We start from the raw sequence: 27,596 nt of genomic DNA on the forward strand, positions 1-27,596 counted from the left end.
CTGGGAGAATGTGTTATGGTCAGATGAAACCAAAATAGAACTTTTTGGTAGAAACACAGGTTCTCGTGTTTGGAGGAGAAAGAATACTGAATTGCATCCGAAGAACACCATACCCACTGTGAAGCATGGGGGTGGAAACATCATGCTTTGGCGCTGTTTTTCTGCAAATTGACCAGGTCGACGGATCTGTGTAAAGGAAAGAATGATTGGGGCCATGTATCGAGAGATTTTGAGTGAAAATCTCCTTCCGTCAGCAAGGGCATTGAAGATGAGACGTGGCTGGGTCTTTCAGCATGACAATGATCCCAAACACACAGCCAGGGCAGGATGACCAAGGCCATGTATTGTGAGATTTTGGGGAATAACCTCCTTCCCTCAGTTAGAGCATTGAAAATGGGTTGTGCCTGGGTCTTCCAACATGGCAGTGGCCTGAAGCAGACAGCCAGAACTACCAAGGAGTGGCTTCATAAAAAGCACATCAAGGTTCTGGAGGGGACTAGCCAGGTCTCCAGACCCAAACCTAATAGAAAATCTTTGTCAAGCTCAAACTCTGGGTTTTTCTGTGACAGCCCAAAAACCTGATTGATCGAGAGAAGATCTGTGTGGAGCAGTGGTGCACAAATCCCTGATGCAGTCTGTTCAAACCTGGTAAAAAGTTACAGGAAATATTTGACCTCAGTAATCGTAATCAAAGGCTACTCTACTTATTTTCCTCACAGTATGTTAAAACAAAACATCAAATTGTGATGATCATCAATATATAAGAAGAAAAAAAAATCACATTCATTTATTTTGCACGTTTTTTTAGGTCAAGTCATGCATTGCCAGGTGAGCAGCGTTACAAAAATTGATCAACGAGTTGCTTCTTGTTAAAAAGACGGGAAAGCTGCCCGGCAGCCGCCGTGTCTTTTTTGATCTCGGCACGGAGCTCCGAGTAACAGGATGAGGAGGCTGATCGAGTGACATTCCGCTAACAGCTAGGCAGAATTCTGTTAGAAAGACAGCTAAAACTAACACGATGCGTTTGAGTGGGCAGAAGCTGACAAAAAGATTTTGGCGTGTGTGTTTAACGGAGCCAAATTCAAGGTGTTTTAAAACAGCTTTGGCTTATTTTGATCTGCAAACCAAATTCTGTCAAGCTGGCTAAATTACCGTATTTTCGCAACCGTAAGACGCAGTCTCACCTTACAGGGAACCTCGGACTTAAAGACTTGTAGGCTCTAATAAGCCATAATTGTTCTCTTTTACTGAAATATGTTATTAGAAACCCATATACAATTGCCATTGATTTAAAAATGTATAATATTTAGTAGGGATGTACGATATCCATTTTTTGAAACCGATATCGATAACTTCCTGCTCCTCAAAGCCGATACCGATAACCAGTGTTGGGCACGTTACTTTAAAAAAGTAATTAGTTACATTACTCACTACTTCTTCCAAAAAGTAACTGAGTTAGTAACTGAATTACTCTATAGTAAAAGTAACTAGTTACCAGGGAAAGTAACTATTTCCGTTACTTTAAAAAGAACTTGTTGTATGTCAAAGAATTTGAAATTTTCTGAGCAGTATTCGAGTCAGTGGAATAGAGAAGAACAGACAGGTAGTTAACTTGTTAGGTGCTTCAGCAGATTTGAATTGCTTACCACAGATGTCGACAAAAGCTTTGCCCCGGGACATAAATTACACATTACATGCAGGTTCTTTCCTTTAATTTTGACAAACTTGAAATAGTGTCTCTATCTCCACCTCTTAAAGGACAATTTTTCTTCTGAATGCTCTGCCATCCCGACCCTGTGCATCTGTTTTGCGTATGTGTTTGCCACACGCGCTGTTCCGGTTTGCTTGTGAAATCACCGGCTCTGATTGGCTTACCACGACACATGACTCTAACCCTCAGCCAATCACAATCACTTCCATCGCCTCTCTCGAGGGGCTGCATTCAGGTAGGCTCGTTTCCCGACAATTTACGTCACCTTCAAAGCGTCTGCCGTCCTCAAGATGGAAGCAGAATTATTGCTGGCTGACAGTGGGAGATGGGAACGAGGCTAGCATCAGGTGTAACAAACACAGAAACGTTACCAAACTTTGGAAAGCATTGTCTAATTGAATGAGCAGGGACAAACAGCTTGGAGTCAGAAATACGTGCGCTATTCTCGAACCTGAACGCACCCCAAGTCTTGGATGATAAATCAACAGAGCAGAGAGTCGACTCGACACGGCTGGTAGTTTCTTCAATTTATTCAGAGTAAGTAACGCACCGCTTTTGACCGTCAGTAACGGTAACGGCGTTGTAACGGCGGAAAAAGTAATTAGTTAGATTACCCCGTTACTGAAAAAATAACGCTGTTACGTAACGGCGTTATTTATAACGGCGTTACTCCCAACACTGCCGATAACCAATGAAATTTTTTTTTAAATGAGCAACCTGAGTTTTTGAACACCTGGAGGTTTAAAAAAAAAACAAAACAAAAAAAACAGTGGTGGATTCAACATAGATTTGCCTTTGATCTCAATAGATTTTTCATAATGACATGAACAAAACAGTGCGTTTCACTTCTGCACTGCCCGACAGCCAGCTAAGAATGAATGCACTTCCATAAACCACACGGCTTGGTCTTTTCTTGCTTTTATGGGAAGACACTAGGGCTGGGCGATATGGCCTTAAGTACGTATCACGATAAATTGAGCAGATTTACCTCGATAACGATAAATGACGATAAATTCGCCTAAGCGGACTGTTATATAATTTGAAAATCTGAATCAATGCGTGGAATACAAATGAACCGTTTCTTGTTAAATGTATTTAACAGCTTTCAATTTAACAATTGCACATGCAGTCTAAACATTAAGTATTTAAAAAATCTTGTAAACAATAAAAATTATAGTTTGAACATTTTTAACAGCTTGTATGACTTGAAAAATGTACAACATTATAAAAATCAATATGACGACTGTGAAAACACGTCATTCTAACACAAATGACTTGCAGCTTTACCAGTACACTTCAGACAACTTATTGTTAAAGGCTGCTGTGACATAATTATTCAACACAAGTGTTTACGTCAAGGTTTCAGTTTTTTTTTTCCCCCCCGAAACATTTTTTAATACATGCACCCCCCACACAGACACAACCAGATTAAAGCTGTATTGCTCTGATACCAATGAAACATTTAAGATTTTATGATGGCAGAATAAAGCAAACACATACAGAGAAATAGCTGTGGCCATTAAACTGTCATATTATAGATAGGCTTCGCTGTTGGATTATACTTTATGCTGAGTGCTTTACCATCATGAAAGCTTTCAGAGAAATCACACAGAGATACCAAATAACGCGACATAATGATTGCTACATGAAGTCCGTGTCCAGTCCACTCATTAATTTCAGCCGTTTTGACGAGGTTAGAGCCGCTATCCGACTCCATAACGTTCAATTGTACCATTAGCCGCTAGCGTTAGCCTGTGGCTTGGCTACCAGAAGAAAGCACTGAAAGCATCTTCTCCTGAAATCGTGAGAACCAGGGAGGACAGCGGGTGAAAGCCCGTCTGGAACCCGCCAAGAGTTTACTTAACGTCGAAAGTTTGGCGAAGCTAACTAAGCCTAACTCCATCCCGTCTACTTGTAGCGTTAGCCGCGAGCGTTAGCCTACCGGGCTTCTGTTTGTTTGGCTTCCTGAAAACCACGTGACTCCATACGTAAGCATACTGTCTGCTTTCTTAAAGGGGAATGAGCATAGCCGAACAACAGAGAGTCATAGCGGGATGAAAAGACTATATTTTCTTTTTTTACTAAATTACCGAATTTACCAACATGGTCAAAATTACGTCGGTCATCGTGAAGAATTTCAGTAACGGTAAATTTTCGGTTTACCGCACCTCCTCTAGAAGACATTCGTCTTAATATTGTGAAAGTACAACAGAAAAATACATATTCAATACTCAATTTACAACAAACTGCACAATACACTTACGTATATACACAACTATTATATGTATAGCATAGCACACTAGCTTGAGTTACTAAAGTATTGGCGGCTGGCTTCTATAACACAACAACTTATGTAGTTCTGTACATATGACCCTTCACCACAGAAGTAAACATATATTGCACATCCATATGTTATAGTAAACATAAAATACTTACATACATTTCCGAGGCGAAAACGTAACAGAAAGCACTCACGATTGTCAATGCTACCGCTAGACACTGCAAAGTGTAAGTGAATGAACCAAACTACTGCAACAAAAAAATAGATGCAGTAAATTATTCTGACCAGCAGGTGGCAGCAATGCCCCACAAATGGTCAACTTATTTCCCATACTAGTGTGTACTGTAAACTGTAAAGCCAGCACAGGTCCATTAATAATGTTATTGGATTTATCGGGATGACGTCAGAATTCCTATTATCGAACCGATAATTATAGGACCAATAATTATCGTGCAGCAGTAATATTTAGTACATGTTTTGACCTACGGAGGGTGCCGTGTTTTACACTCACTGGGGGTGATGACGCGGTTGGACTGGACTGGGAGAATAGCCGTGCTAGCTAGCAAGCAAAGCTAGGATGACGACTGGCACGATTTTGTCACATTCTGCAGCTGGTCAGATTGTTTTGTCGCAAAGTTGTGGGATGATGATGGCAGAAAATATCATGTGATGCCTTAACATTAGCACATTATGCCTTTATGATTGTTTTTCACCTTGGGTTCCATAGTTAGGAGGGAAACTCACGAGATAACTTGTTTTGCACCATAGTACGCGCTTGAGTTCCATAGTTAGGAGGGAATCTCACGAGATAACTTAAATAAACATTCTACTTTAACCGCTGGGAGCCTCGACTGGGGGGAAATCTCATACCCTTGAGGGGGGGGGGGGTCTCACGAGTTTGGGTGGTGCGTTTTCGCGGGGGCGAGGAGTGGCCACCCGTGTCAGACGTGCCTATAAGAGTCGGGGTCTGTCCGAAGTCTGCCAGAGGATTACGTACGGGTCTCTTGGCTTTGTTCCTTTGCCGCTTTGCCGGAGCGTTGGCTCCCCACTCATTTGTCAACGGTAAGCGATTTTCATTGTTAAGGAACAGTTTGTTGTGCTGTAACGGTTACGCGGATATTCTGGGATTGACAAAGCAGATCTAACGTCATTGTTACCACTTGTGTTTTGCTTGTTTTTTGCTTGCCTTTGTGGGATTGTAATCAATAAATCTCATTAAATCTGCATTTTCGAATCAATAAACATCGTCTATTGAGCAAAAGTGTGCTGGTTGCTGACTCACCGCGAACCCGGAAATTTCAGAAAACAGATGACGTCGTACCTGCATCCAATTCCATTTCCAATTCCAATTCTGTGGTCTGTTGCATGGGAAAAGCGGGTTCGAATCCTGCTAGAGATTTTCATTTAATTGCTTTTGCTGCTCGTTTTGTGATATATTGACAGTACTGTCCTGCTCATCACTTTACAGCTCGGGTTCAAATTGGAAGGGCAAAACCGATAGCTAGCTAACGAGTGACACTGGAATTACGGCAGCGTGGCCCAGTGACGTCACCGCCCAGAGTGCATTGCGTCGAGAACCACAAAGGGACCTACTAGTTAAACAAATTTTTCAAATTTTATAAAACCAAAAACAATAAGAGGGGTTTGAATATCGAATTATTATAACTCATTCTAACATTTATCTTTTAAGAACCATAAGTCTTTTTGTCCGTGGTTCATTTAATATAGATAAGAACTTGATGAGGGCAACCGAGCAGATGCCAGTTTTTTGGTTCCGGCCCTCGGAAGGGTGCAGTGCGCTAACGGGTCCCACGCTATCTTGCGGAGTGTTTCAATTTATGAATGAACAAAGCCGAGGTGACACCCGTTGACATATGGCGGAAGTCTTCATAAAGGGACAGGAGCTGTGGCTATACAGGGGTAAACAAGATGAATATCTGGCCCGTGTCAATACGATTTACACGGGCAGCGCGCAGCTACCTGTCCGCCGAGCAAATAAGAGCGGAGATTTATGTGCTCCTTCCGGCTAACTTGCCTTCCCGTCCGTGCCATGCGTATTGGAAAGCAAAAAACACAACAGGTTCAGACCTGTCAGAATTGGGAAAGTGTTTGGTGCAGAAAAATACATCACGATAGGAATTTATTTAGTGTTTTCAGATGAAACCGAACTTCAAAAATTGTGAAAAATGTTCTGCTAGCACCTAGGCATGTCCCGGTATGAGATTCTGACAGTATGATAACCTTAAGCAAAAATATAAAGGTATCAATGTACTGCAAGAGATAAAAAAACACCAAAAATGTGTTTTTGAACATGTTTACAATAGGCATGTGCCGGTATGTGATTTTGACGGTACGATAACCGTGGGCAAAAATACCGCGGTTTCACGGTATCACGGTATTGCAATTATAGCTCCAAAATGTGTTATTTTGAGATGTATGGGTTATTTATTTTTTTCCCATTGAACAGGATTTTTTTTTCAGAACATAGTTGCAAATTGGAACATGAATATATTGTTAAAATAAATTATCAATAAAAAAACAAAACAAATATTTTAAATAAAATTAAAATAAATGTAACTTATGACTATACCCACAGCCACAGCTCAAGTTGCTCAAGATTAGAGCAACAACAAAATAATTTCTATAAAAAAGTAAAGACACTTCTGAAGAAATTTTTAAAAAAATTCTACTGCATGACTTTTTTTTTAGGGTGGAAAAGCTCATGTGAAGTTTCGCCATTTTCAGCCACTGTGTCAGCTCTAGTCTACATGAGGTCAAGCCTACAGTGCCTTGCAAAAGTATTCGGCCCCATTGAATCTTGCAACCTTTCGCCACATTTCAGGCTTCAAACATAAAGATATGAAATTTATTTTTTTTGTCAAGAATCAACAACAAGTGGGACACAATCGTGAAGTGGAACAACATTTATTGGATAATAATAAAAAACTGAAAAGTGGGGCGTGCAATATTATTCGGCCCCTTCACTTTCAGTGCAGCAAACTCACTCCAGAAGTTCAGTGAGGATCTCTGAATGATCCAATGTTGTCCTAAATGACCGATGATGATAAATAGAATCCACCTGTGTGTAATCAAGTCTCCATATAAATGCACCTGCTCTGTGATAGTCTCGGGGTTCTGTTTAAAGTGCAGAGAGCATTATGAAAACCAAGGAACACACCAGGCAGGTCCAAGATACTGTTGTGGAGAAGTTTAAAGCCGGATTTGGATACAAAAAGATTTCCCAAGCTTTAAACATCTCAAGGAGCACTGTGCAAGCCATCATATTGAAATGGAAGGAGCATCAGACCACTGCAAATCTACCAAGGCCCGGCCCTCCTTTCAAACTTTCTTCTCAAACAAGGAGAAAACTGATCAGAGATGCAGCCAAGAGGCCCATGATCACTCTGGATGAACTGCAGAGATCTACAGCTGAGGTGGGAGAGTCTGTCCATAGGACAACAATCAGTCGTACACTGCACAAATCTGGCCTTTATGGAAGAGTGGCAAGAAGAAAGCCATTTCTCAAAGATATCCATAAAAAGTCTGGTTTAAAGTTTGCCACAAGCCACCTGGGAGACACACCAAACATGTGGAAGAAAGTGCTCTGGTCAGATGAAACCAAAATGGAACTTTTTGGCCACAATGCAAAACGATATGTTTGGCGTAAAAGCAACACAGCTCATCACCCTGAACACACCATCCCCACTGTCAAACATGGTGGTGGCAGCATCATGGTTTGGGCCTGCTTTTCTTCAGCAGGGACAGGGAAGATGGTTAAAATTGACGGGAAGATGGATGCAGCCAAATACAGGAACATTCTGGAAGAAAACCTGTTGGTATCTGCACAAGACCTGAGACTGGGACGGCGATTTATCTTCCAACAGGATAATGATCCAAAAAATAAAGCCAAATCTACAATGGAATGGTTCAAAAATAAACGTATCCAGGTGTTAGAATGGCCAAGTCAAAGTCCAGACCTGAATCCAATGGAGAATCTGTGGAAAGAGCTGAAGACTGCTGTTCACAAACACTCTCCATCCAACCTCACTGAGCTCGAGCTGTTTTGCAAGGAAGAATGGGCAAGAATGTCAGTCTCTCGATGTGCAAAACCGATAGAAACATACCCCAAGCGACTTGCAGCTGTAATTGGAGCAAAAGGTGGCGCTACAAAGTATTAACGCAAGGGGGCCGAATAATATTGCACGCCCCACTTTTCAGTTTTTTATTTGTTAAAAAAGTTTAAATTATCCAATAAATTTTGTTCCACTTCACGATTGTGTCCCACTTGTTGTTGATTTTTGACAAAAAATTAAAATTTTATATCTTTATGTTTGAAGCCTGAAATGTGGCGAAAGGTTGCAAGGTTCAAGGGGGCCGAATACTTTTGCAAGGCACTGTATGAGTGTTACAGCTCTACAAATTGTTCAAAGTGAAGGTTCAAAAAGCACAACTTCCTTGTTTGCTGTCTGTAAAGCTGAACAACTTCATGTTTATTGAGGACAGAACACATCATATTAATAAAGTAAAGTAAAAAATAAGAGGTACAATAAGGTACTGTTTACGCGACTTAAAAAAACTGGAGACAAAATGGCGGCGGCGTAAAGTCGAAATCGCATTGGCAGCCCAAAAGGAAACTTTTTACATCACAAACCAGCACAAACGATTGACATAAGATTGATATAAATTTGCATCTGATGGGGGGGGGCTAACTTCACAGTCAGTATCTCCTATAAAAAGTTGGCAAACATATACCGCATCATTACAATACCGTGCATAATCTGGCCTCCGTCAGACAGTGACGGGAGTCGGCGAAGGGCGAGCGAGTAAAAGATTTCAAGGTGAATTCATAGACATGACACAGCAGAAGGATGTGAAGCGTGAACCTCGCAATTCATCTGTCTGACACTCACTGGCCCGTAACGGTGGAGGGTGGAGGTTACGGGGTGGCTCACCTGGAGTTACCGCTGCCCGAGGAGAGGCTGGCGGTAAGAGGGGTGCGTTCAATCGTCTCCAAAGGCGTGGTCTCGGAAGTCGAGGCGGACGAGGACTGCGACGAAACCGACTCGTTGCTGCCCATCGACGTCTCGTCCGTGGCCAGGTTGGAGCTGTCGCAGGCTGATCATATGAGTTCTTAATTAACAGTCTTGCCAAATGCATTGAATAATTATTCTTAGTGGTGTGACGATTAGGGGCGTGTATCGCCTCATATCTGGCGATATGATTCGTATCACGATTCACAGGTCATGATTCGATTTCAATCCGAATTAATCCCGGTACTACACTTGAAGACGATTATTGCGATATTTGTGTATTACCGTATTGGCCCGAAGATAAGACGGCCCTGATTATAAGACGACCCCCTCTTTTTCAAGACTCAAGTTTGAAAAAAGACTTTTTGAACACCAAATTAATTTTTATACAGAAAATAATTACAGTACATCTGAAAAAAAAAAATATTATAACAATATATTTGAGGGAAAAAGCATGTTATTTTGCCTCATTCAAATCTTAATATCTGAACAAAAGATGTCCCGATCACGTCATTTTCAAAGTATCGGAATCGGCAAAAAAATATCGGACATGCCTTTTTGTAATATATATATATATATTTTAATAAAATCGTTTTCTAATTGTATTAAACGTTATAGACAAAATGTCTTACATTCATCATTACATTCAGTTTTTAGTTTTGGCTCAAATTAGGGCTATCAAATTTATTGCGTAAACGGCGGTAATTAATTTTTAAAAAATGAATCACGTTAAAATATTTAATGCAATTAACGCATGCGCTGCACGACCCACTCACGCATTATCGCGTTCAATCTATATTGACGCCGTTTTACCTATATATAGAGCTAACAGGCAGCGTAAAATGAGTACAGAAAATTTTGGCAGTCTTTGGAGCCTCTTTTTAATTGGCTAAAGCCTAAATATCCCTCTCACAACAATTTTTCTTAACACACTATGTTATTTCCCAACGCAGAGAAGATATATCAATTGGTGCCACTACGCACAGTCGTGGTTGCAGTTCCCATCATGCATTTGGGCAGAACAGTTAAATGGCTACAGTATCCCTAACCCTAACCCTGAAAGCTCAACAAATACACTAGATTGCAATATTTAGTCACAATATACAAGTCACAAGTCTTTCTATCCGTGGATCCCTCTCACAGAAAGAATGTTAATAATGTAAATGCCATCTTGAGAATTTATTGTCATAATAAACAAATACAGTACTTACGTACTGTATGTTGAATGTATATATTCGTCCGAGTTTTATTCATGTTTTTCTTAATGCATTGCCAAAATGTATATGATCGGGAAAAAATTATCGGGAAAGATTGGAATTGAATCGGGAGCAAAAAAAAGCAATCGGATCGGGAGATATCGGGATCGGCAGATACTCAAACTAAAACAATCGGGATCGGATCGGGAGCAAAAAAACATGATCGGAAAACCCCCCTAATTCTAAGTTAAAATGATAGATATTTTGAATACTAAATATAATTCTTTTTATGGCTGGGTTGAAAAAAAAAACAGTGGCGCGTTGTCTGTAAACAGGGGTCTCCAGAGTAAAACGGACAAATTAAAAATAGTCCAGTGGCATGATGAGCCATGAAACTGCGATGGCAGCATATAAACATATTGTTCTATCAAACACATCAGCTGTTTTGTCTTAAAATACAGCAGTTTATTTTAATGAGCGGTGCAGAAACTGCTTTTTTAGCCTTGTCTATGTTTTCCGCTATATATTTTTAATTAAAAAACCCGATCCTTTTCACCCAATTCCGATCCTCTGAAAAATGTCGCGATCGACCCGATTTCCAATCACGTGATCGGATCGGGATATCCTTAGTTAATATCCCATATTAAGACATGGACACCTACCAACGGCAATTTTCAGGTAATTTGAGACTGATAGCGTTAAAGTCAATTTTCTCTAAAACCACCCCTTTAAACCAACAGTTCAATTTACAAAAAGCTATGACATCACAACTGTATATTACTGTCTAGGAGATTTTTTTTGGGATGACCTGTATCTGAGAGTGGGATTAAACTAAAACACTAGCGAAAGCTGCATCATGGCCGGCCGACAAACCGGGATTGACCTCGGCGACCTGTTCTCGTCTGTGACATAAACATGACGTAACGCGAGCCAAAAAACCGTGCGAACTCGGGAATATCGGACACACGTAGCGTCGCACTCTTGGCTTTTATCCGCCTTAAATTTCCTAAAACCGGCCGACGGATGAGACAATGTACCGTCGTCTAAATCCATTATCAGGGGCCGCTTGAAAAGATTAAAAAGGGATTACAACGACCGGCCCACATATTAAAATTTGCCTGTGAAAAGATTGAGATGGTCCAGTACATGAATGGAGTGAAACGTAACGCGAGGCTAGCCAGGAGCTGCAGTTTGGGTCATTAATGCGGTTTTTAAAACGGCAAACAGTCAGCAAAAGTAAAAGTATGTTTCTCACAGTATTCCATAAGGTTATGGTGTCAATAATGAATGGGACTGCACCAAATTTCCATCCATGTTGTGGAAATGCAAGGAACCGCTCACCCATTTTTATAGGTACTTTTTTTGCCTCTCAGTTTCTTCATCACCTCTCACAATTTACACGATATGTCAATAAATTTGAGCTGCAACGATTAATCAATTAACTCGAGTAATTTGGTTTGAAAAAAAGCTTCGAATCAAATTTTGCTGATTCGAGGATTCGTTTAATTGCAGTGACGCTGTAATGGTTTGTTTTGAAAGTTTTGCATTTAGTTTTACTGATTTGGGTGGATACACTGCTCCAACAGTGAATATGCCTTAACTCGTCTAACAAAGCCGAATCAAGCTGCTCCCCGTTAAGACCAACATAAGGTATGTTTTTGTGTAAGCTAATATGTTTGTTTATGTCTTCGTTATTTAGAAGTATATACTAGAAGTATATACTATACTTATCAGTTTTCTGTGGGAATATGTGTTTGAACAGTTTGTTTTGAGCATTGTAAAAAAAAAAAAAAAAAAAAAAAGTTAGCATCTTATAGCATTTAAGCTAGCGTAATTTTGCTTTGCAAGTTTGCTAAAATGTACTGTTGGTGTACTTAGATCCTCATTTATTTTTTTATATCGTTTGTTTAATTTATTTTTAATTGCATTTATTGCTCTTTTGAAATGAAAGTGCATCATTTGAAGAAACACTCAGGAATTTTTATTTGCATTTAATGCTAATGAAAAAAATACATTAAAATTATCACTAGTTACTTTGCCATGTATATGTGTTTGAACGATTTATTTAGAGCATTGTAAAAAAAAAAAAAAAAAAAAGTTAGCATTTTATAGCATTTAAGCTAGCGGACTTTTGCTGTGCAAGTTAGCTAAAATGTTCTTTTGGTTGAACTTTGATCCTCAGTTATTTTTTTATATCGTTTGTTCAATTTATTTTTAATTGCATTTATTGCTCTTGTGAAATGAAAGAGCATCATTTGAAGAAACACTTAGGAATTTTAATTTTAATTTGCATTTAATGCAAATGAAAAAAATACATGAAAATTATCACCAGTTACTTTGCCATGTATATGTGTTTGAACGATTTGTTTAGAGCATTGTTAAAAAAAAAAAAAAAAAAAAAAAAGTTAGCATTTTATAGCATTTAGGCTAGCGGACATTTGCTGTGCAATTTAGCTAAAATGTTCTTTTGTTGAACTTTGATCATCATTTATTATATTTTTATATCTTTTGTTTAATTTATTTTTAATTGCATTTATTGCTCTTTTGAAATGGAAGTGCATCGTTTGAAGAAACATTCAGGAATTTTAATTTTTATTTGCATTTAAAGCTAATGGGAAAAAAATACATGAAAATAATCACCAGTTACTTTGCCATGAAACTAAACACTCTTACATTCAGGTTACTGAGTTACCAACGCAATTACTTTTTGGGAGAAGTAATTTGTAACCGTAAATGGCATTGTCTTACTTGGGCGCCAGTTGAATGTCAATGGGCTGTAATGGTAGGTTTTTGGTCAAAAATCACAACCACAAAGGTTTTTCTGCCATGGCCGTCAAGTGCGTGGACGTACATTGGAGTCAAAGGAATCCAGGTATATTGGCATCAATAGAATCAAGATACACGGCCATCAATGGCAAGGACGTGCATAGCCGTCCAATAGAGTGGACGAACAAGGCTGTCAATGGCGAGGACGTACATTGGTGTTGAAGGAATCCAAGTAAATTGGCATCAATAGAATCAAGATACATGGCTGTCAATGGCATGGATGTGCATTGCTGTCAATGGCATTGACTTACTTGGGCACCAGCTGAATGTCAATGGGCTGTAATGGCAGGTTTTTGGTCAAAAATCACAACTACACGTTTTTCTGCCATTGAAAATGAATGGGAAATTTGGACGTACATGGCCGTCAATAGCATGGATGTGCATGGCTGTCAATGGCATGGACTTACTTTAGCGCCAGTTGAATGTCAATGGGCTGTAATGCTAAGTTTTGGTGAAAAATCACAACTCCCCATGTTTTTCTGCCATGGAAAATGAATGGGAAATTTGGACATACATGGCCGTCAACGGCATGGATGTGCATGGCTGTCAATGGCATCGACTTACTTGGGTGCCTGTTGAATGTCAATGGGATGTAATGGTAAATTTTTGGTCAAAATTCACAACTATACAGTTTTTTCTGCCATTGAAAACGAATGGGAAATTTGCACGTACATGAATGTCAATGGCATGGACGTTCATGGCTGTCAATGGCATCGACTTACTTGGGCGCCTGTTGAATGTCAATGGGATGTAATGGTAAATTTTTGGTCAAAATTCACAACTATATAGTTTTTTCTGCCATTGAAAATGAATGGGAAATTTCAACGTACATGGCCGTCAAAGGCATGGATGTGCATGGCTTTTAATGGCATCGACTTACTTGGGCGCCAGTTGAATGTCAATGGGAATTAATGGTTAGGGTTTAGGGTTTTGGTTTTTGGTAAAAAGTCACAGCTAAACAGGTTTTTTCTGCCATTGAAAAATGAACGGGAACTTTGGACGTACAGTGGGGAGAACAAGTATTTGATACACAGTCAATGGGAAAACCCATTGGCAGTGTATCAAATACTTGTTCTCCCCACTGTACATGGTTGTCAGTGGCATGGACGTGCATGGCTGTCAAAGGCATCGACTTACTTGAGCGCCAGTTGAATGTCAATGGGATGTACTGGTAAGTGTTTTTTTTTTTGGTCATTTTCATCAAATTTTGGTCATTACAAATGAATTGAACGACATACATAGCAATGGGATCCCATTAGAAACAAATGGGAAAATTTTGGGCAAATTTTTGGGGAACTGTAGGTTTTCGGCAAAAACTTGTATTACCCTTACCTTCCTGACATTTTTTCATGTATGTGAATTGGATGGAAACTGTAGAACAAGATACATCTTGAAGAAATGAAAAAAAAATTTTTTTTAAGAAACCCGCGTTTTGGCACCACCCCACAACTAAAAATTCACAAATTTTGCATTTGACATGAGGTTTAAATACACTGTATGTTTTTCATGATTTTTGTCTTGACGCTATTCCGCCCACTGCTTATGATTACCATCGGTATCATACAGGCTTTTGACTCATGACACGACTACCCCCGTAAGTATGTTCTTGACCATGTTTTTGTTGTGTCTGTTGACAATTTGAATTAAAATAGACAGTTTGTCCAGAAAATGACTAAATCCAGACAAGAAGAGCATAAACCCGCCTCTGGCGTAACGGGAAAAAAAAATCGATGCGTCATCCGGGCCCGCTGCGTGTCAAGCGAGGTCCCGCTCAAAACAAATGAAAATGAACTGCTTTGATTGGCGCGTCTGCAACCGTTCAAATCTTGGATTTAGATGAAGACGATAAGACGGCTTACCGGTCTGAATGTCCAGAACTTGCGGGTTGTAGACGGCGAGCGGACGGCTCTGTCGATTCAGCTTCTTGGACTGCCTGGCGGGTGCGGAGAAGACCGAGGCGGCGGGTGAGAGTAGGCACGACTCGGGAGCGTCTGTGAAGATCTGAATAACACAAAGATGAGGTCGGTCAGTAGATGTTTGCGTCTCGACATTGGGTACCAAATCATATAATTTGGACATAAGAAATTCCGGGATGGTGAGGGGCATAAAAGCCGTATACAGAATTTGGAAAAAAAAACGTACGGTTCCCGAGAAATTTGCCAAAAACTGTCCCATTCGCTTCTAACGGAATGCCATTGACAGCCTTTTGAGTCCAAATTTCCCATTCATTTGCAATGCCATTTATTTTGCATTGACGCCCATGTAAACAGATGCCAATGAGGACGATGAGCGTCAATGCCATTGACAGCCATGTATGTCTATTCTATGAATGCCAATGTACTTGGATTCCAATGACACATATGTATGTTGATGCCATTGGCGACCATGTACGTCCAAATTTCCCATTCATTTCCAATGGCATTTACTTTGCATTGACGCCTATGTACACGGATGGCATTGACAGCCATGTACAGTGGGGTAAATAAGTATTTAGTCAACCACTAATTGTGCAAGTTCTCCCACTTGAAATATTAGAGAGGCCTGTAATTGTCAACATGGGTAAACCTCAACCATGAGAGACAGAATGTAAAAAAAAAAAAAAAAAAAAAAAAAAATCACATTGTTTGATTTTTAAAGAATTTATTTGCAAATCATGGTGGAAAATAAGTGTTTGGTCAATACCAAAAGTTCATCTCAATACTTTGTTATGTACCCTTCGTTGGCAATAACGGAGGCCAAATGTTTTCTGTAACTCGACACCACAAGCTTTTCACACACTGTTGCTTGTATTTTGGCCCATTCCTCCATGCAGATCTCCTCTCGAGCAGTGATGTTTTGGGGCTGCCATTGGGCAACAGGGACTTTCAACTCCCTCCACAGATTTTTTATGGGGTTGAGATCTAGAGACTGGCTAGGCCACTCCGGGAGCTTGAAATGCTTCTTACGAAGCCACTCCTTGTTGCCCTGGTTGCGTGTTTGGGATCATTGTCATGCCGAAAGACCAAGCCACATCTCATCTTCAATGCCCTTGCTGACGGAAGGAAATTTTCACTAAAAATCTCTTGATACATGGCCCCATTTATTCTTTCCTTTACCCAGATCAGTCGTCCTGGACCCTTTGCAGAAAACCAGCCCTAAAGCATGATGTTTCCACCCCCATGCTTCACAGTGGGCATGGTGTTCTTTGGATGCAATTCAGTATTCTTTCTCCTCCAAACACGAGAACGTCACTTTCTACCAAAAAGTTCTATTTTGGTTTCATCTGACCATAACACATTCTCCCAGTCCTCTTCTGGACCATCCAAATGCTCTCTAGCGAAACGCGGACGGGCCTGGACGTGTACTTTCTTCAGCAGGGGGACACGTCTGGCAGTGCAGGATTTGAGTCCCTGGTGGCGCATTGTGTTACTGATAGTAGCCTTTGTTACTGTGGTCCCAGCTCTCTGTAGGTCGTTCACTCGCCCCCCCCCCCCCCCGAGGTCTTCTGGGGTTTTTGCTCACCGTTCTTGTTATCATTTTGACTCCACGGGGTGAGGAGGGAGTTGAAAGTCGGTGTTGCCCAACGACAGCCCCAAAACATCACTGCTCTAGAGGAGATCTGCATGGAGGAATGGGCCAAAATACCAGCAACAGTGTGTGAAAAGCTTGTGAAGAGTTACAGAAAATGTTTGGCCTCCGTTATTGCCAGCAAAGGCTACATAACAAAGTATTGAGATGAACATTTGGTATTGACTAAATACTTATTTTCCACCATGATTTGCAAATAAAATCTTAAAAAAAAAAAAAAAAATCAAACAATGTGATTTTCTGTTTTTTTTTTCCACGTTCTGTCTCTCATGGTTGAGGTTTGCCCATGTTGACAATTACAAGCCTCTCTAATATTTTCAAGTGGGAGAACTTTACAATTAGTGGTTGACTAAATACTTATTTGCCCCACTGTATGTCAATTCTATTGATGCCAATGTACTTGTATTCCATTGACTAATATGTAAGTCAACGCCATTGACGGCCATGTACGTCCAAATTTCCCATTCATTTTCAGTGGCATTTACAATGTCCCAAAAATGTCCCCAAATCAACAGGAAGTGACCTGATATTAACAGGAAGTGTCCTAAAATCAATAGGACATGACCCCAAAATATCCCCAAATCAACAGGAAGTGACCTGATATCAATAGGACATGTCCCCAAAATGTGTCCACATCACCATGAAGTGTCCTAAAATCAATAGGACATGTCCCCAAATCAACAGGAAGTGACCTGATATCAGTAGGACACGTCTCCGAAATGTCTCCAAATCAACAGGAAGTGACCTGATATCAACAGGACATGTCCCCAAATCAACAGGAAGTGACTCGATATCAACTGGACTTGTCCCTGAAATGTCTGCAAATCAACCTGGGTGGGGCTAAGATCTGTATCTCCACACACCAAAGCCCCGTAGTAAAGAGGGTACTCTATCAGTGCGCAAAAAACAATAGTGATGATGAAGAGGAATTTGTGGGCTTCCATCCATGTGATGAGGCAGAGTTACCGTAAGACTTAAGAAACAAAAACCTATTTACTACATTGGCATTGTTCGTGTTGTGTACTCAGCTGTTGCTGTGTATGTAAGTTGGTACCAGGGGTCGCGTTAACCGAATATTTTCCGTCGTTGACCGATTTTTTAAAAACGGTGACGGAAAAAATTGAAGTCCATCCGTCATTTTGACAGGTTGCAATTCGCACCCCAGACCACAGGGTGGCGAGTGGGCATATTAATTAGCTATTGTCTCTCTTGATGCATGACGTTGTTGGCTTTACTCTGAAAAATGTCAAGGCAACTGAGTGTCCGAAGTTTCTTCAAAAAGCCCCAAAACGACGATGGTGTTGATAAAAGAGGTGAATAAACAGGGACTGCACAAGCGGGCACGCAATTCAAGTCCATGCGCACCAGGAGGAAGACTGCGTTCAGGCCACAGCAGGTGAACTATTAATTTCATTGTTCCATACCGACCTGGGCCACAGTCAGCTGTTTTTGTCACTGCGGAGAAAAAGTTATATATTCTTCTGCTTGATGTGTGATGGCAGGGTGTGGATTCTCTGTTAAGCTTGTTCGGACAGAATATTAATTTGAATGAAAACTAAATACTCGTGATGGGACGAAATGGGCCGAGGTTCCGGAGCTTGTGTCGAGTAATGGGAGGAGTGTTTCCACGAAGCTTGTAGCGTGGCGCACGTCATTTCGGCAGAACCCGGAAATGATGTCGTGAGAAGTCTCGCCGGCCGGTTGAATCTAATGAACGCTTCGGAAGTGATCCGACGTTCGGCGCGCATTGCAAACACAGTAGGCTACAGACTACGGTATAAATTGGTTGCAAAACGCAATGGCGATCGCCTGTTATCTCACATTTTGTGCATTTCGGGCTCCTGTACTTGTTGCATGATCTGTGCGCAACAGTGCAACCAGTGCAATCTTTTTTCGAGCCTTGTCCTTTGCTTGCGATGGAAACTGCGCAAAAAAAGCGACCCACCCCTGTATGGGAACATTTTCATTTGATTGCGTTCAATAAGGTAAGGGAGAAGAACTACATTAATATAAATGTGAGTGAGTGAACCTATCTGAACCAAACATCAACAGAATGAACAATCCATTAGTGTAGCCTGCCACTGTGGCAAAGCTATTATTTCTCAACAAAAATGAATAAAAAAAATTATCCTTAGCACTTGTTGTATTTTGTTCACATACTAAATTACTAACATAAGCACATTCATATCTTTGTCATAATCAAATAACCATTGAATTCTTAACAATGTTGACCACTTGGGCTTGTAGACCAGGGGTCTCCAACCCAGTCCTCAAGGCCCACTGTGGGTCCTGGTTTTTGTTCCAGCTGATCCAGCAGAGACAGTTGAACCAATGAGGCTTCTGCTAAAACAAGCCACACCTGACTGCAATCAACTGATTGCACTTATAAAACACCAGATTGGGGAAAAAGTGTTGTCATCTTGTTCGGTAAGAATGAAATCCTGCATCCACAGTGGGCCTTCGTGGAATAGGTTGGGGACCCCTGTTGTAGACCACTTGATGGCGCCATAGAGTAAATGAAGCACAATGAAGCTTTGCTACATGTGCAAACCGACTGGCTGCAAAGCTTCATTGCTTCATGAGGCTTCATTTGGCCATCACTACTAAATACTGTTGAAGCGGTATGCAATGTTAAGGGTCTTGTTAGCTCGAATTGCTGTGTCCAACCGCTGAAGCTCTGCTGCTCTCTGTGAACTCTCTATTCACGCCGGAACGCGCGCAGCTCTTAAATGTCTCTGTCACGTGACTGTGTCGTAGCCGGTAACGCGCTCGGCCAAATGGACACACAAGTACGGAAGGTGAATTATGCCAAACAAAGGGTCACCACAATGTCATTAACATCATTTAAAAAATTTAAGTGACTGGTAAAAATAGATTATGACCGGATTTTTATGACCCTGTCAGTCAAAATGACAGACAACGAAAAAGTCTAGCGCAACCTCTGGTTGGTACCCAAATTTAATTTGTTTTGGTCATATTGTTACCAAAAATTGGTTCAAAAATTTGCCCAAACATTGTGTTGCGACCTATAAGAGGGTCAACCTAAAATACCTACTAGGGTTGTTCCGATCATGTTTTTTTTTGCTCCCGACCCGATCCCGATCGTTTTAGTTTGAGTATCTGCCGATTTTCTGATCTGATTGCATTTTTTTTTGCTCCCAATTCAATTCCAATCATTCCCGGTAATTTTTCCCGATCATATACATTTTGGCAATGCATTTCAGAAAAAAATGAAGAAAACTCGGACGAATATATACATTCAACATACAGTACATAAGTATTGTATTTGTTTATTATGACAATAAATGCTAAATGGCATTTACATTATTAACATTCTTTCTGTGAGAGGGATCCACGGATAGAAAGACTTGTGACTTTGTATATAGTGACTAAATATTGCCATCTAGTGTATTTGTTGAACTTTCAGTAAATGATACTGTGGCCATGCCCAAATGCATGATGGGTGGATGTAACACGCCTTTAGCAACCATGACTGTGCGTAGTGCTACCAATTGATATATCTTAACTGCGTTGGGAATTAACATAGGGTGTTAAGAAAAAGATCAATTGCTACCTTGCTTCCCCACATTGCTTCCTACGATATTTCTAATCTTAGGGAGAGGGATTGTAAGGCTTTAGCCAATTTAAAAAAGGCTCCTAAGGCTGCCAAAATTCACTCTACTCATTTTACGCTGCCTTTTAGCTCTCTATATAGGTAAAACGGCGCCATTACAGATTGTGCGCGACAATGCGTGAGTGGGTCGTACAGCGCATGCATTAATTATGTTGAATATTTTAATGTGATACATTTTTAAAAAAATTAATTACCACCGTTATCGGGATAAATTTGATAACCCTATCTTAAGCCTAAACTAAAGACTAAAGATGAGTGTAACATGTTATGTCTGCAACGTTAAATATAATTAGAAAACGATTTAATTAAAATATACATATATATATATATATATCTTAGGGCTGTCAAAATTATCGCGTTAACGGGCGTTAATTAATTTTTTAAAATTAATCACGTTAAAATATTTGACCAATTAACGCAGATGCCCCGCTCAGAGATTTAAATGACATTACACAGTGAAACGCTCACTTGTTGTGTTTTATGGAGTTTTGCCGCCCTCTGCTGGCGCTTGGGGGCGACTGATTTTATAGGCTTCAGCATCCATGAGCATTGTGTAAGTAATTACTGACATCAACAATGGCGGACTACTAGTTTATTTTTTGATTGAAAATTTTACACATTTTATTAAAACGAAAACCTTAAGAGGGATTTTAATATAAAATTTCTCTAACTTGTACTAACATTTTTCTTTTAAGAACTACAAGTCTTTCTATCCATGGATCTCTTTAACAGAATGTTAATAATGTTAATGCCATCTTGTTGATTTATTGTTATAATAAACAAATAGTCCTTATGTACTGTATGTTGTATATATCCATCTTGTGTCTTATCTTTCCATTCCAACAATAATTTACAGAAAAATATGGCATATTTTATAGATGGTTTGAATTGCGATTAATTACGATTAATTAATTTTTAAGCTGTATTTTAACTCGATTAAAAATTGTTATCGTTTGACAGCCCTAATATATATATATATATATATATATATATATATATATATATATATATATATATACATATATTTAAAAAACGCATGTCCAATTTTTTTTTTGCCGATTCCGATACTTTGAAAATGACGTGATCGGACCCGATCGATCAGGACATCTTTAATACCTACTTTTTTTAACCACAAGCTAGGGGTGCGACTTGTCTGCCGGAGCGATTTACACGCGAGTATTTACGGTAGTTACGTAACATTTATAGCCAGGGCCGGCCCAGGCCATTTGGGGGCCCTAAGCAAAATAATGCCAAGGGGCCCATATTTTTGGCCTACCATTTCGTCACAGTGTACTGTGAAACCCATACATGCAATCCAACCCATACGTCCATATTTTGTTGCACTGCATACTTCGAACTTCTCACCCCAAATGATTGTCAGTACTTACAGTAGATAGCACCAAACCTTTTTCTAAAAGAGGAAAGAATAAAGTTAATGAAGAACTTTTTTTTAAGCTTGTAATCAAGTATCAAAACTCACAAAAGTCAAATAAAGCAAACTGTAGTAAACAAAAAAATAAAAATAAATTAAACAATTGCCAGATTAGGGCCCCTGACCACTAGGGGGCCCCCAATCAGCTGCATAGTCTGCGTATAGGCTGGGCCGGCCCTGTTCATAGCCCAACTTTACTAACACGATTTTTTGTGTGTTACTTAGCAAATTTTGAGTAATAACATACAATTTCTATTTGAGCAGATGAGTCAATTCAACGCGAATATAATCAGCGATTAATCTACTGTCAAAACAATTGTTTGTAGCAATCCTCGCCACCGCCAATCCCATTTCCAATTGTCTTGAACGCACCATATGGTGCTTTTTCTTCCCCTCGACGCTGCAAGCTTGAGCATTCTTTTTTTGAATAATACATGAATCTCCCAGGCATATGCAGGAGAGGTGTATCAATAATGATGCACAATTTGAAGCCGATCCCAGAGACGCCATGGTTGAAAAGTAAAGTTTTTCTCCTCGAGTAAGTGTCCTCTTTAGGGAAACTGGCCCCGCTCTCTGATAGAATAAAGAATAAAACAAACAGGTTCCGGACTCAAGGAGGGTTTGTCCCGAACAGTGTTTACATAGACTTCAGAAGCGGAGTTTAAAGAGAAGAGGTGCACCGAGGAGAGAGGAAGCCTCGGCAGAAAGATCACAGGGACGAGGAGGATGGCGGTAGGAGGAAAAACGAGAGGGAGGGAGGGAAGGGAGCCGTGGCGAAGGAAAGTGGCAGAGAAAACGCGAGTGTGAACAGGCGAGGCAGACGCGCGGGGGGATGGCATGACAGGGAAAGTTTGTTGGAGCAAGCAGACAGAGCGCTCGAGAGAGAGCGAGCGAGGGAAAAAAAAATAAGTGAGAAATCTGATATGGCTGAGACTTTGGGCTGCTTCTCTCTGGGCAGATGGAGGTGAATGCAAAACGCGCCTGCGATGCTATCCGAGGAGGCTATTGACAGTCTGAAGTTGGACTATGTGGAAAGTTTGGCGCTCGGGCCAAAACCTCCGCAGCGCCGGCTTCCAAAAGGCCCTTGCCGCATTTTAACGAGGGACCGTGACGTGGCGGTGTTAGTGATTTTGGATGATGACCATATATACTCGTGTATAAGTCGCACCGTTAGTTTGTAGTTTAAAAAGTAGGTGTTTTAGGTTGACCCTGGTATAGACCCTACTCACCGACGTCACAGAATGACGTGTCGCTGTATCCGGGCCGCCATATTGTCCGTCTCTGTTTAGCCCTATTCTCAATGGTTTCAATTAGTCGTTCAGTTTATAGAGCAATTCATGGAAGCCCCAGTGCTTTCAGACGCTGTAAACTCATTGGATGCGTTGCATAAAGGGCGTTATGTGGAAAAGCTTCAGTCTATCCATTCGCCAGATCCATATTTGATGCCTAAATCGATATTTTTTAAACCCGCTGTCTTCGCCCTCTCTGCCTGACATCTGCTACCCTGATATCTACAACTATCTTGTCCACACAAAATCAGCCTATTCTCACAAAAGTTTGAAAAACTTTAAGAGCAGCACTCTAAGCAACATTACCCTGTGTGATTTCTAAAATGGCGACAATCAGAAAAAAAAGTTGACTGCGATGGCCGACGCTTCAAGGTTAGGTGGATATTGGACTATTTCTTCAATAAAACACGCAACAACTGTGTCTGCCTCATTTGCAAAGAGACAGTCGCTGTTTTCAAAGAGTTCGATGTGACGCGATAATATTACCGAACAAGACACGCTGACATGTACGACATTACAGGGAAGATACGCAGCGAGAAATTATAGCAACTAGAAGCTAGTTTAATTTCACAGCAGCAGTATTTCACAAGAGCCCGAGTGTCGAAAGAGAATGCCACAAAGACGAGAAAGTTGAAATTATGAATTAAAAAAAATATAAAGCAAATGTGACACACGGAAGGGCTTGCTAAAATTTGTTTAAATATATTGTTCTATGTAAATCAGCCAAGGTAGCCCCCACGCATTTTTACCACACCAAATCTGGCCCCCTTTGCAAAAGGTTTGGACACACCTGTTTAACTGATGATCCCTAGACGAGGCCAGCTTCTTTCACTTGGTACCAGCTAAATATTATTCAAAATGTAATGATGGTGGAAGAAATAAGCATCTTGAATTTGAAACTATGTTGTCGGCGATTAGCCTCGCAATGATCTTAATTGTGGTTGTCAGCCCAAAACCCTCTAAATATATATTAAATGCATCTTACCAGATATAAAATGACTACTACGTAATCTGTGGTAATCGTTTGGAGCCCGGTTTTCTCGTCGAATTGCAGCGGTCCATCTCGCTCTCCTCTCCGGGTCTCTCGGAATACGGTAAAACTTCAAGTCTCTCCGTCTATCTTCTCTGTTACTGCAACCAACCGCCACACGCGCCTTCACCATTATGATTATTAATGTGTAACGAGCAGAAAAACACGCCATAATAGGAGGAATTTATGTAGCGGTAATGCATATACACGACAAGTAGACGGACAACATGGCGCGGAGGCGTGGTTGTGACGTCATGTGAGTAGGGTCTATACAGTGGGGAGAACAAGTATTTGATACGCTGCCGATTTTGCTGGTTTTCCCACCTGCAAGCCATGTAGATGTCTGTAATTTGTATCATAAATTCTCTTCAACTGTGAGGGACGGAATCTGATACAAAAATCCAGAAAATTACACTGTAAAATTTTGAAATAATAAATTTATATTTAACTGCATGAAATAAGTATTTGATACATTCCCAACTAGTAAATATTTCAGCTCTTAGTTCTTTTTTAAGAACCCCTCCTGTTCTCCACTCATTACCGGAAGTAACTGCACCTGTTTGAACTTGTTACCTGTATAAAAGACACATGTTCACATGCTCAAACAAACAAACAAACTCCAACCTCTCCACAATGGCCAAGACCAAAGAGCTGTGTAAGGACATCAGGGATAAAATAACAGACCTGCACAAGGCTGGGATGGGCTACAGGAAAAAAAGCAAGCAGCTTGGTGAGAAGGTAACAACTGTTGGAGCGATTATTAGAAAATGGATGAAGTTCAAGTTGATGGTCAATCTGCCTCGTTCTGGGGCTCCATACAAGATCGCACCTCGTGGGGCATCACTGATCATGAGGAAGGTGAGGGATCAGCCCAGAACTACACGGCAGGACCTGGTCAATGACCTGAAGAGAGCTGGAACCACAGTCTCGAAGACAACCATAGGAAACACATTACACCGTCATGGGTTAAAATCCTACAAGGTCCCGCTGCTGAAGCCAGTGCATGTCCGGACACGTCTGAAGTTTGCCACTGACCATCTGGATTATCCTGAGGAGCAATGGGAGAAGGTCATGTGGTCGGATGAGACCAAAATTGAACTTTTTGGTCTAAACTCGGAGGAAAAAGAAGGATGAGTACAACCCCAAGAACACCATCCCAACTGTGAAACATGGAGGAGGAAACATCATCTTTTGGGGCTGCTTCTCTGCCAAGGGTACAGGACGACTGCACCGTATTGAGGGGAGGATGGATGGGGCTATGTATCGCCAGATCTTGGCTGACAACCTCCTTCCTTCAGTGAGTGCCCTGAAGATGGGTCGTGCCTGGGTCTTCCAGCATGACAACGACCCAAAGTCCATAGCCAAGGCAACTAAAGAGTGGCTCCGTAAGAAGCATCTTAAGGTCCTGGAGTGGCCTAGCCAGTCACCAGATCTGAACCCGATAGAAAATCTATGGAGGTAGCTGAAAGTCCGTGTTGCCCGGCAACAGCCCCGAAACCTGAAGGCTCTGGAGAAGATCTGCATGGAGGAGTGGGCCAAAATCCCTGCTGCAGTGTGTGCAAACCTTGTCAAGGACTACAGGAAACGTTTGGTATCTGTAATAGCAAACAAAGGTTCGATTTTTGTGATGTATCAAATCCTTATTTCATGCAATTAAATGCAAATTTATATATAAAAATCATACAATGTGATTTTCTGTTTTTTTGTATTAGATTCCGTCCATCACAGTTGAAGAGAACTTATGATACAAATGACAGACCTCTACATGCTTTGCGAGTGGGAAAACCAGCAAAATTGGCAGTGTATCAAATACTTATTCTCCCCACTGTAGGTCGAACCACAATACAGGTAGTCCCTGGGTTACGAACTAGTTCCTACTCTGGTGACATAACCCGAATTTCCGTGTAAGTCTGAATTAACCTTTTAAAAATTCAAAATAACTATCCAAAAAGTCCAAAAGTATTGTATTTTGTTTAACTCATTCACTCCCAGCCATTTTCACCGGAGCAAGGCCCTTCGCTCCGGGCCATTTTACTGAATTTTTGATTTTGGCCCACAGAAAATTCTGTTCCATTGCTACATAAACATGGAACCCACCAAAAGAAAGATTAGACTCTCTTATGTCAGCAGAAAAAAAAAGTTAGTTCACATCTTTTTCCATTCTTTAGAAATCAGCATTTAAAAATAGCTTAGTTTGAGCAATTTTCCAATTTCTGATGAAAAAACAGAAATTGAGCTTTTTGTGAAAGCACACATTTCAAACATAACTTTGACTTTAACACAGCTATTTTTTTTGCTTTAGTTACATCCCAAACATCTGAATAATGTTTTCCTTTTACAAAATAACATAAACAACAAGACAAATAGAGCTTTTGATAGCAAGGTAACAACTTATTTACACATAACTAACTGAGATGATGCAGTTGTGGCCGTGACAGCCAGGTTAACTTTTCCCTCATCGACGCCTGTCTCAAAGATGGATTTTTTTTTTTTTGTCTCTGCGGGGTCTGCTCGGTGAGCAGCACGGACTCAACGACGCCTGGCATCCTTCCGCCAGCGCCCCGGCCGTCCATTGCCGTTGAATTGGGTTGTGGGTCTTACCAAATGCACTACTGCCCTCCAGTGGCCAGTTTTATTGCTTTAAAATGGGTTTTCAGCTTTGTGCTTTGGAGCTAAATTTAATCAGAAACCAGAGATGTCTCTTTAAAAAAAAAAAAAAAAAACATAAAAGACGTATTAATACGTCTTTGGGACACTGAAACAATTAAAAATAGAACCTATTTATACGTTTTTGGGAGCAAATCAGTTAATGGATACATTGCCCTCTAGTGGCAGCGTTGGACTGGACTGTGGTTGGCCAAAATTTCCCATTCATTTCCAAAGGCCATATTTGGCATTTATTTCAATAGCACAAAAATTTCCCATTCACGCCGATTGATTTCCAAGCCAAGTGACCCGATATAAACAAGAAGGGACAACTGAAATGCCCCAAAATCAACAGTCAGATCATGAGTACAGCAAATTGATTCATCCATCTTTCCCCTCTTTTTACAGTAGCTAAATTCCCACTATTTGACTGTAGATTTACAAGCACGCTGATTTCTTGTTCTAATGAGGCTGTTAAAAAAAAAAAGGGAGAGGAAAACTAGGCACACAACACTACAAGCTCTCAGATCTCTGTGCAGCTCCAAACAGATTAGAAGACTAATCTAAAACATTTCCTCTTTCTTCCTTGGAGGTTCCGCATCGACTAAGAGAGAGATTATGTGATCAGATGAATAAGAAACCATGATACCTTAAAGTGATACTCTACCTTAAGTACATGCAGGCTCTAATTAACCAATCTCTTGTACTAAAATATGTTGTTAGAAACACATAAAATGTTAAATCAATGGCAATATTTTATAATATTTAGTACACATTTTGACCGATAGTTGGCGCCATGTTTTGCAAGCTCGCAGTGATGATGTAAATGGGATGTTTCCAAATGTGTAGCGTATACAACAATTGCGTATTGCTGCCTAAACTCGCGAAGTAAAATGCCACGATGTGCTGCTTTTGGATGCAATTTCCAGTCAAATGGTAACAAGTGGAGTGACG

At 40.5% G+C, this 27,596-nt stretch overlaps 1 protein-coding gene across 2 annotated transcripts in view; it reads right to left on the reverse strand.

Annotated features, from left to right (window-relative positions):
- The window catches only part of arhgap10 (Rho GTPase activating protein 10), a 138,981-nt gene that overhangs the window by 23,523 nt on the left and 87,862 nt on the right, over positions 1-27,596 (reverse strand). For both annotated transcript variants that reach the window (XM_057843222.1, XM_057843223.1), the window contains 2 exons: positions 14,904-15,045; positions 8,945-9,107 (listed from right to left, as the gene is read on the reverse strand). In XM_057843222.1, coding sequence (XP_057699205.1) covers positions 8,945-9,107; positions 14,904-15,045 — 305 coding nt within the window. The remainder of the gene's footprint in view (positions 1-8,944; positions 9,108-14,903; positions 15,046-27,596) is intronic.

Source organism: Corythoichthys intestinalis, chromosome 8 (genome assembly GCF_030265065.1).
Source record: "Corythoichthys intestinalis isolate RoL2023-P3 chromosome 8, ASM3026506v1, whole genome shotgun sequence".
Taxonomy (NCBI): Eukaryota; Metazoa; Chordata; class Actinopteri; order Syngnathiformes; family Syngnathidae; genus Corythoichthys; species Corythoichthys intestinalis.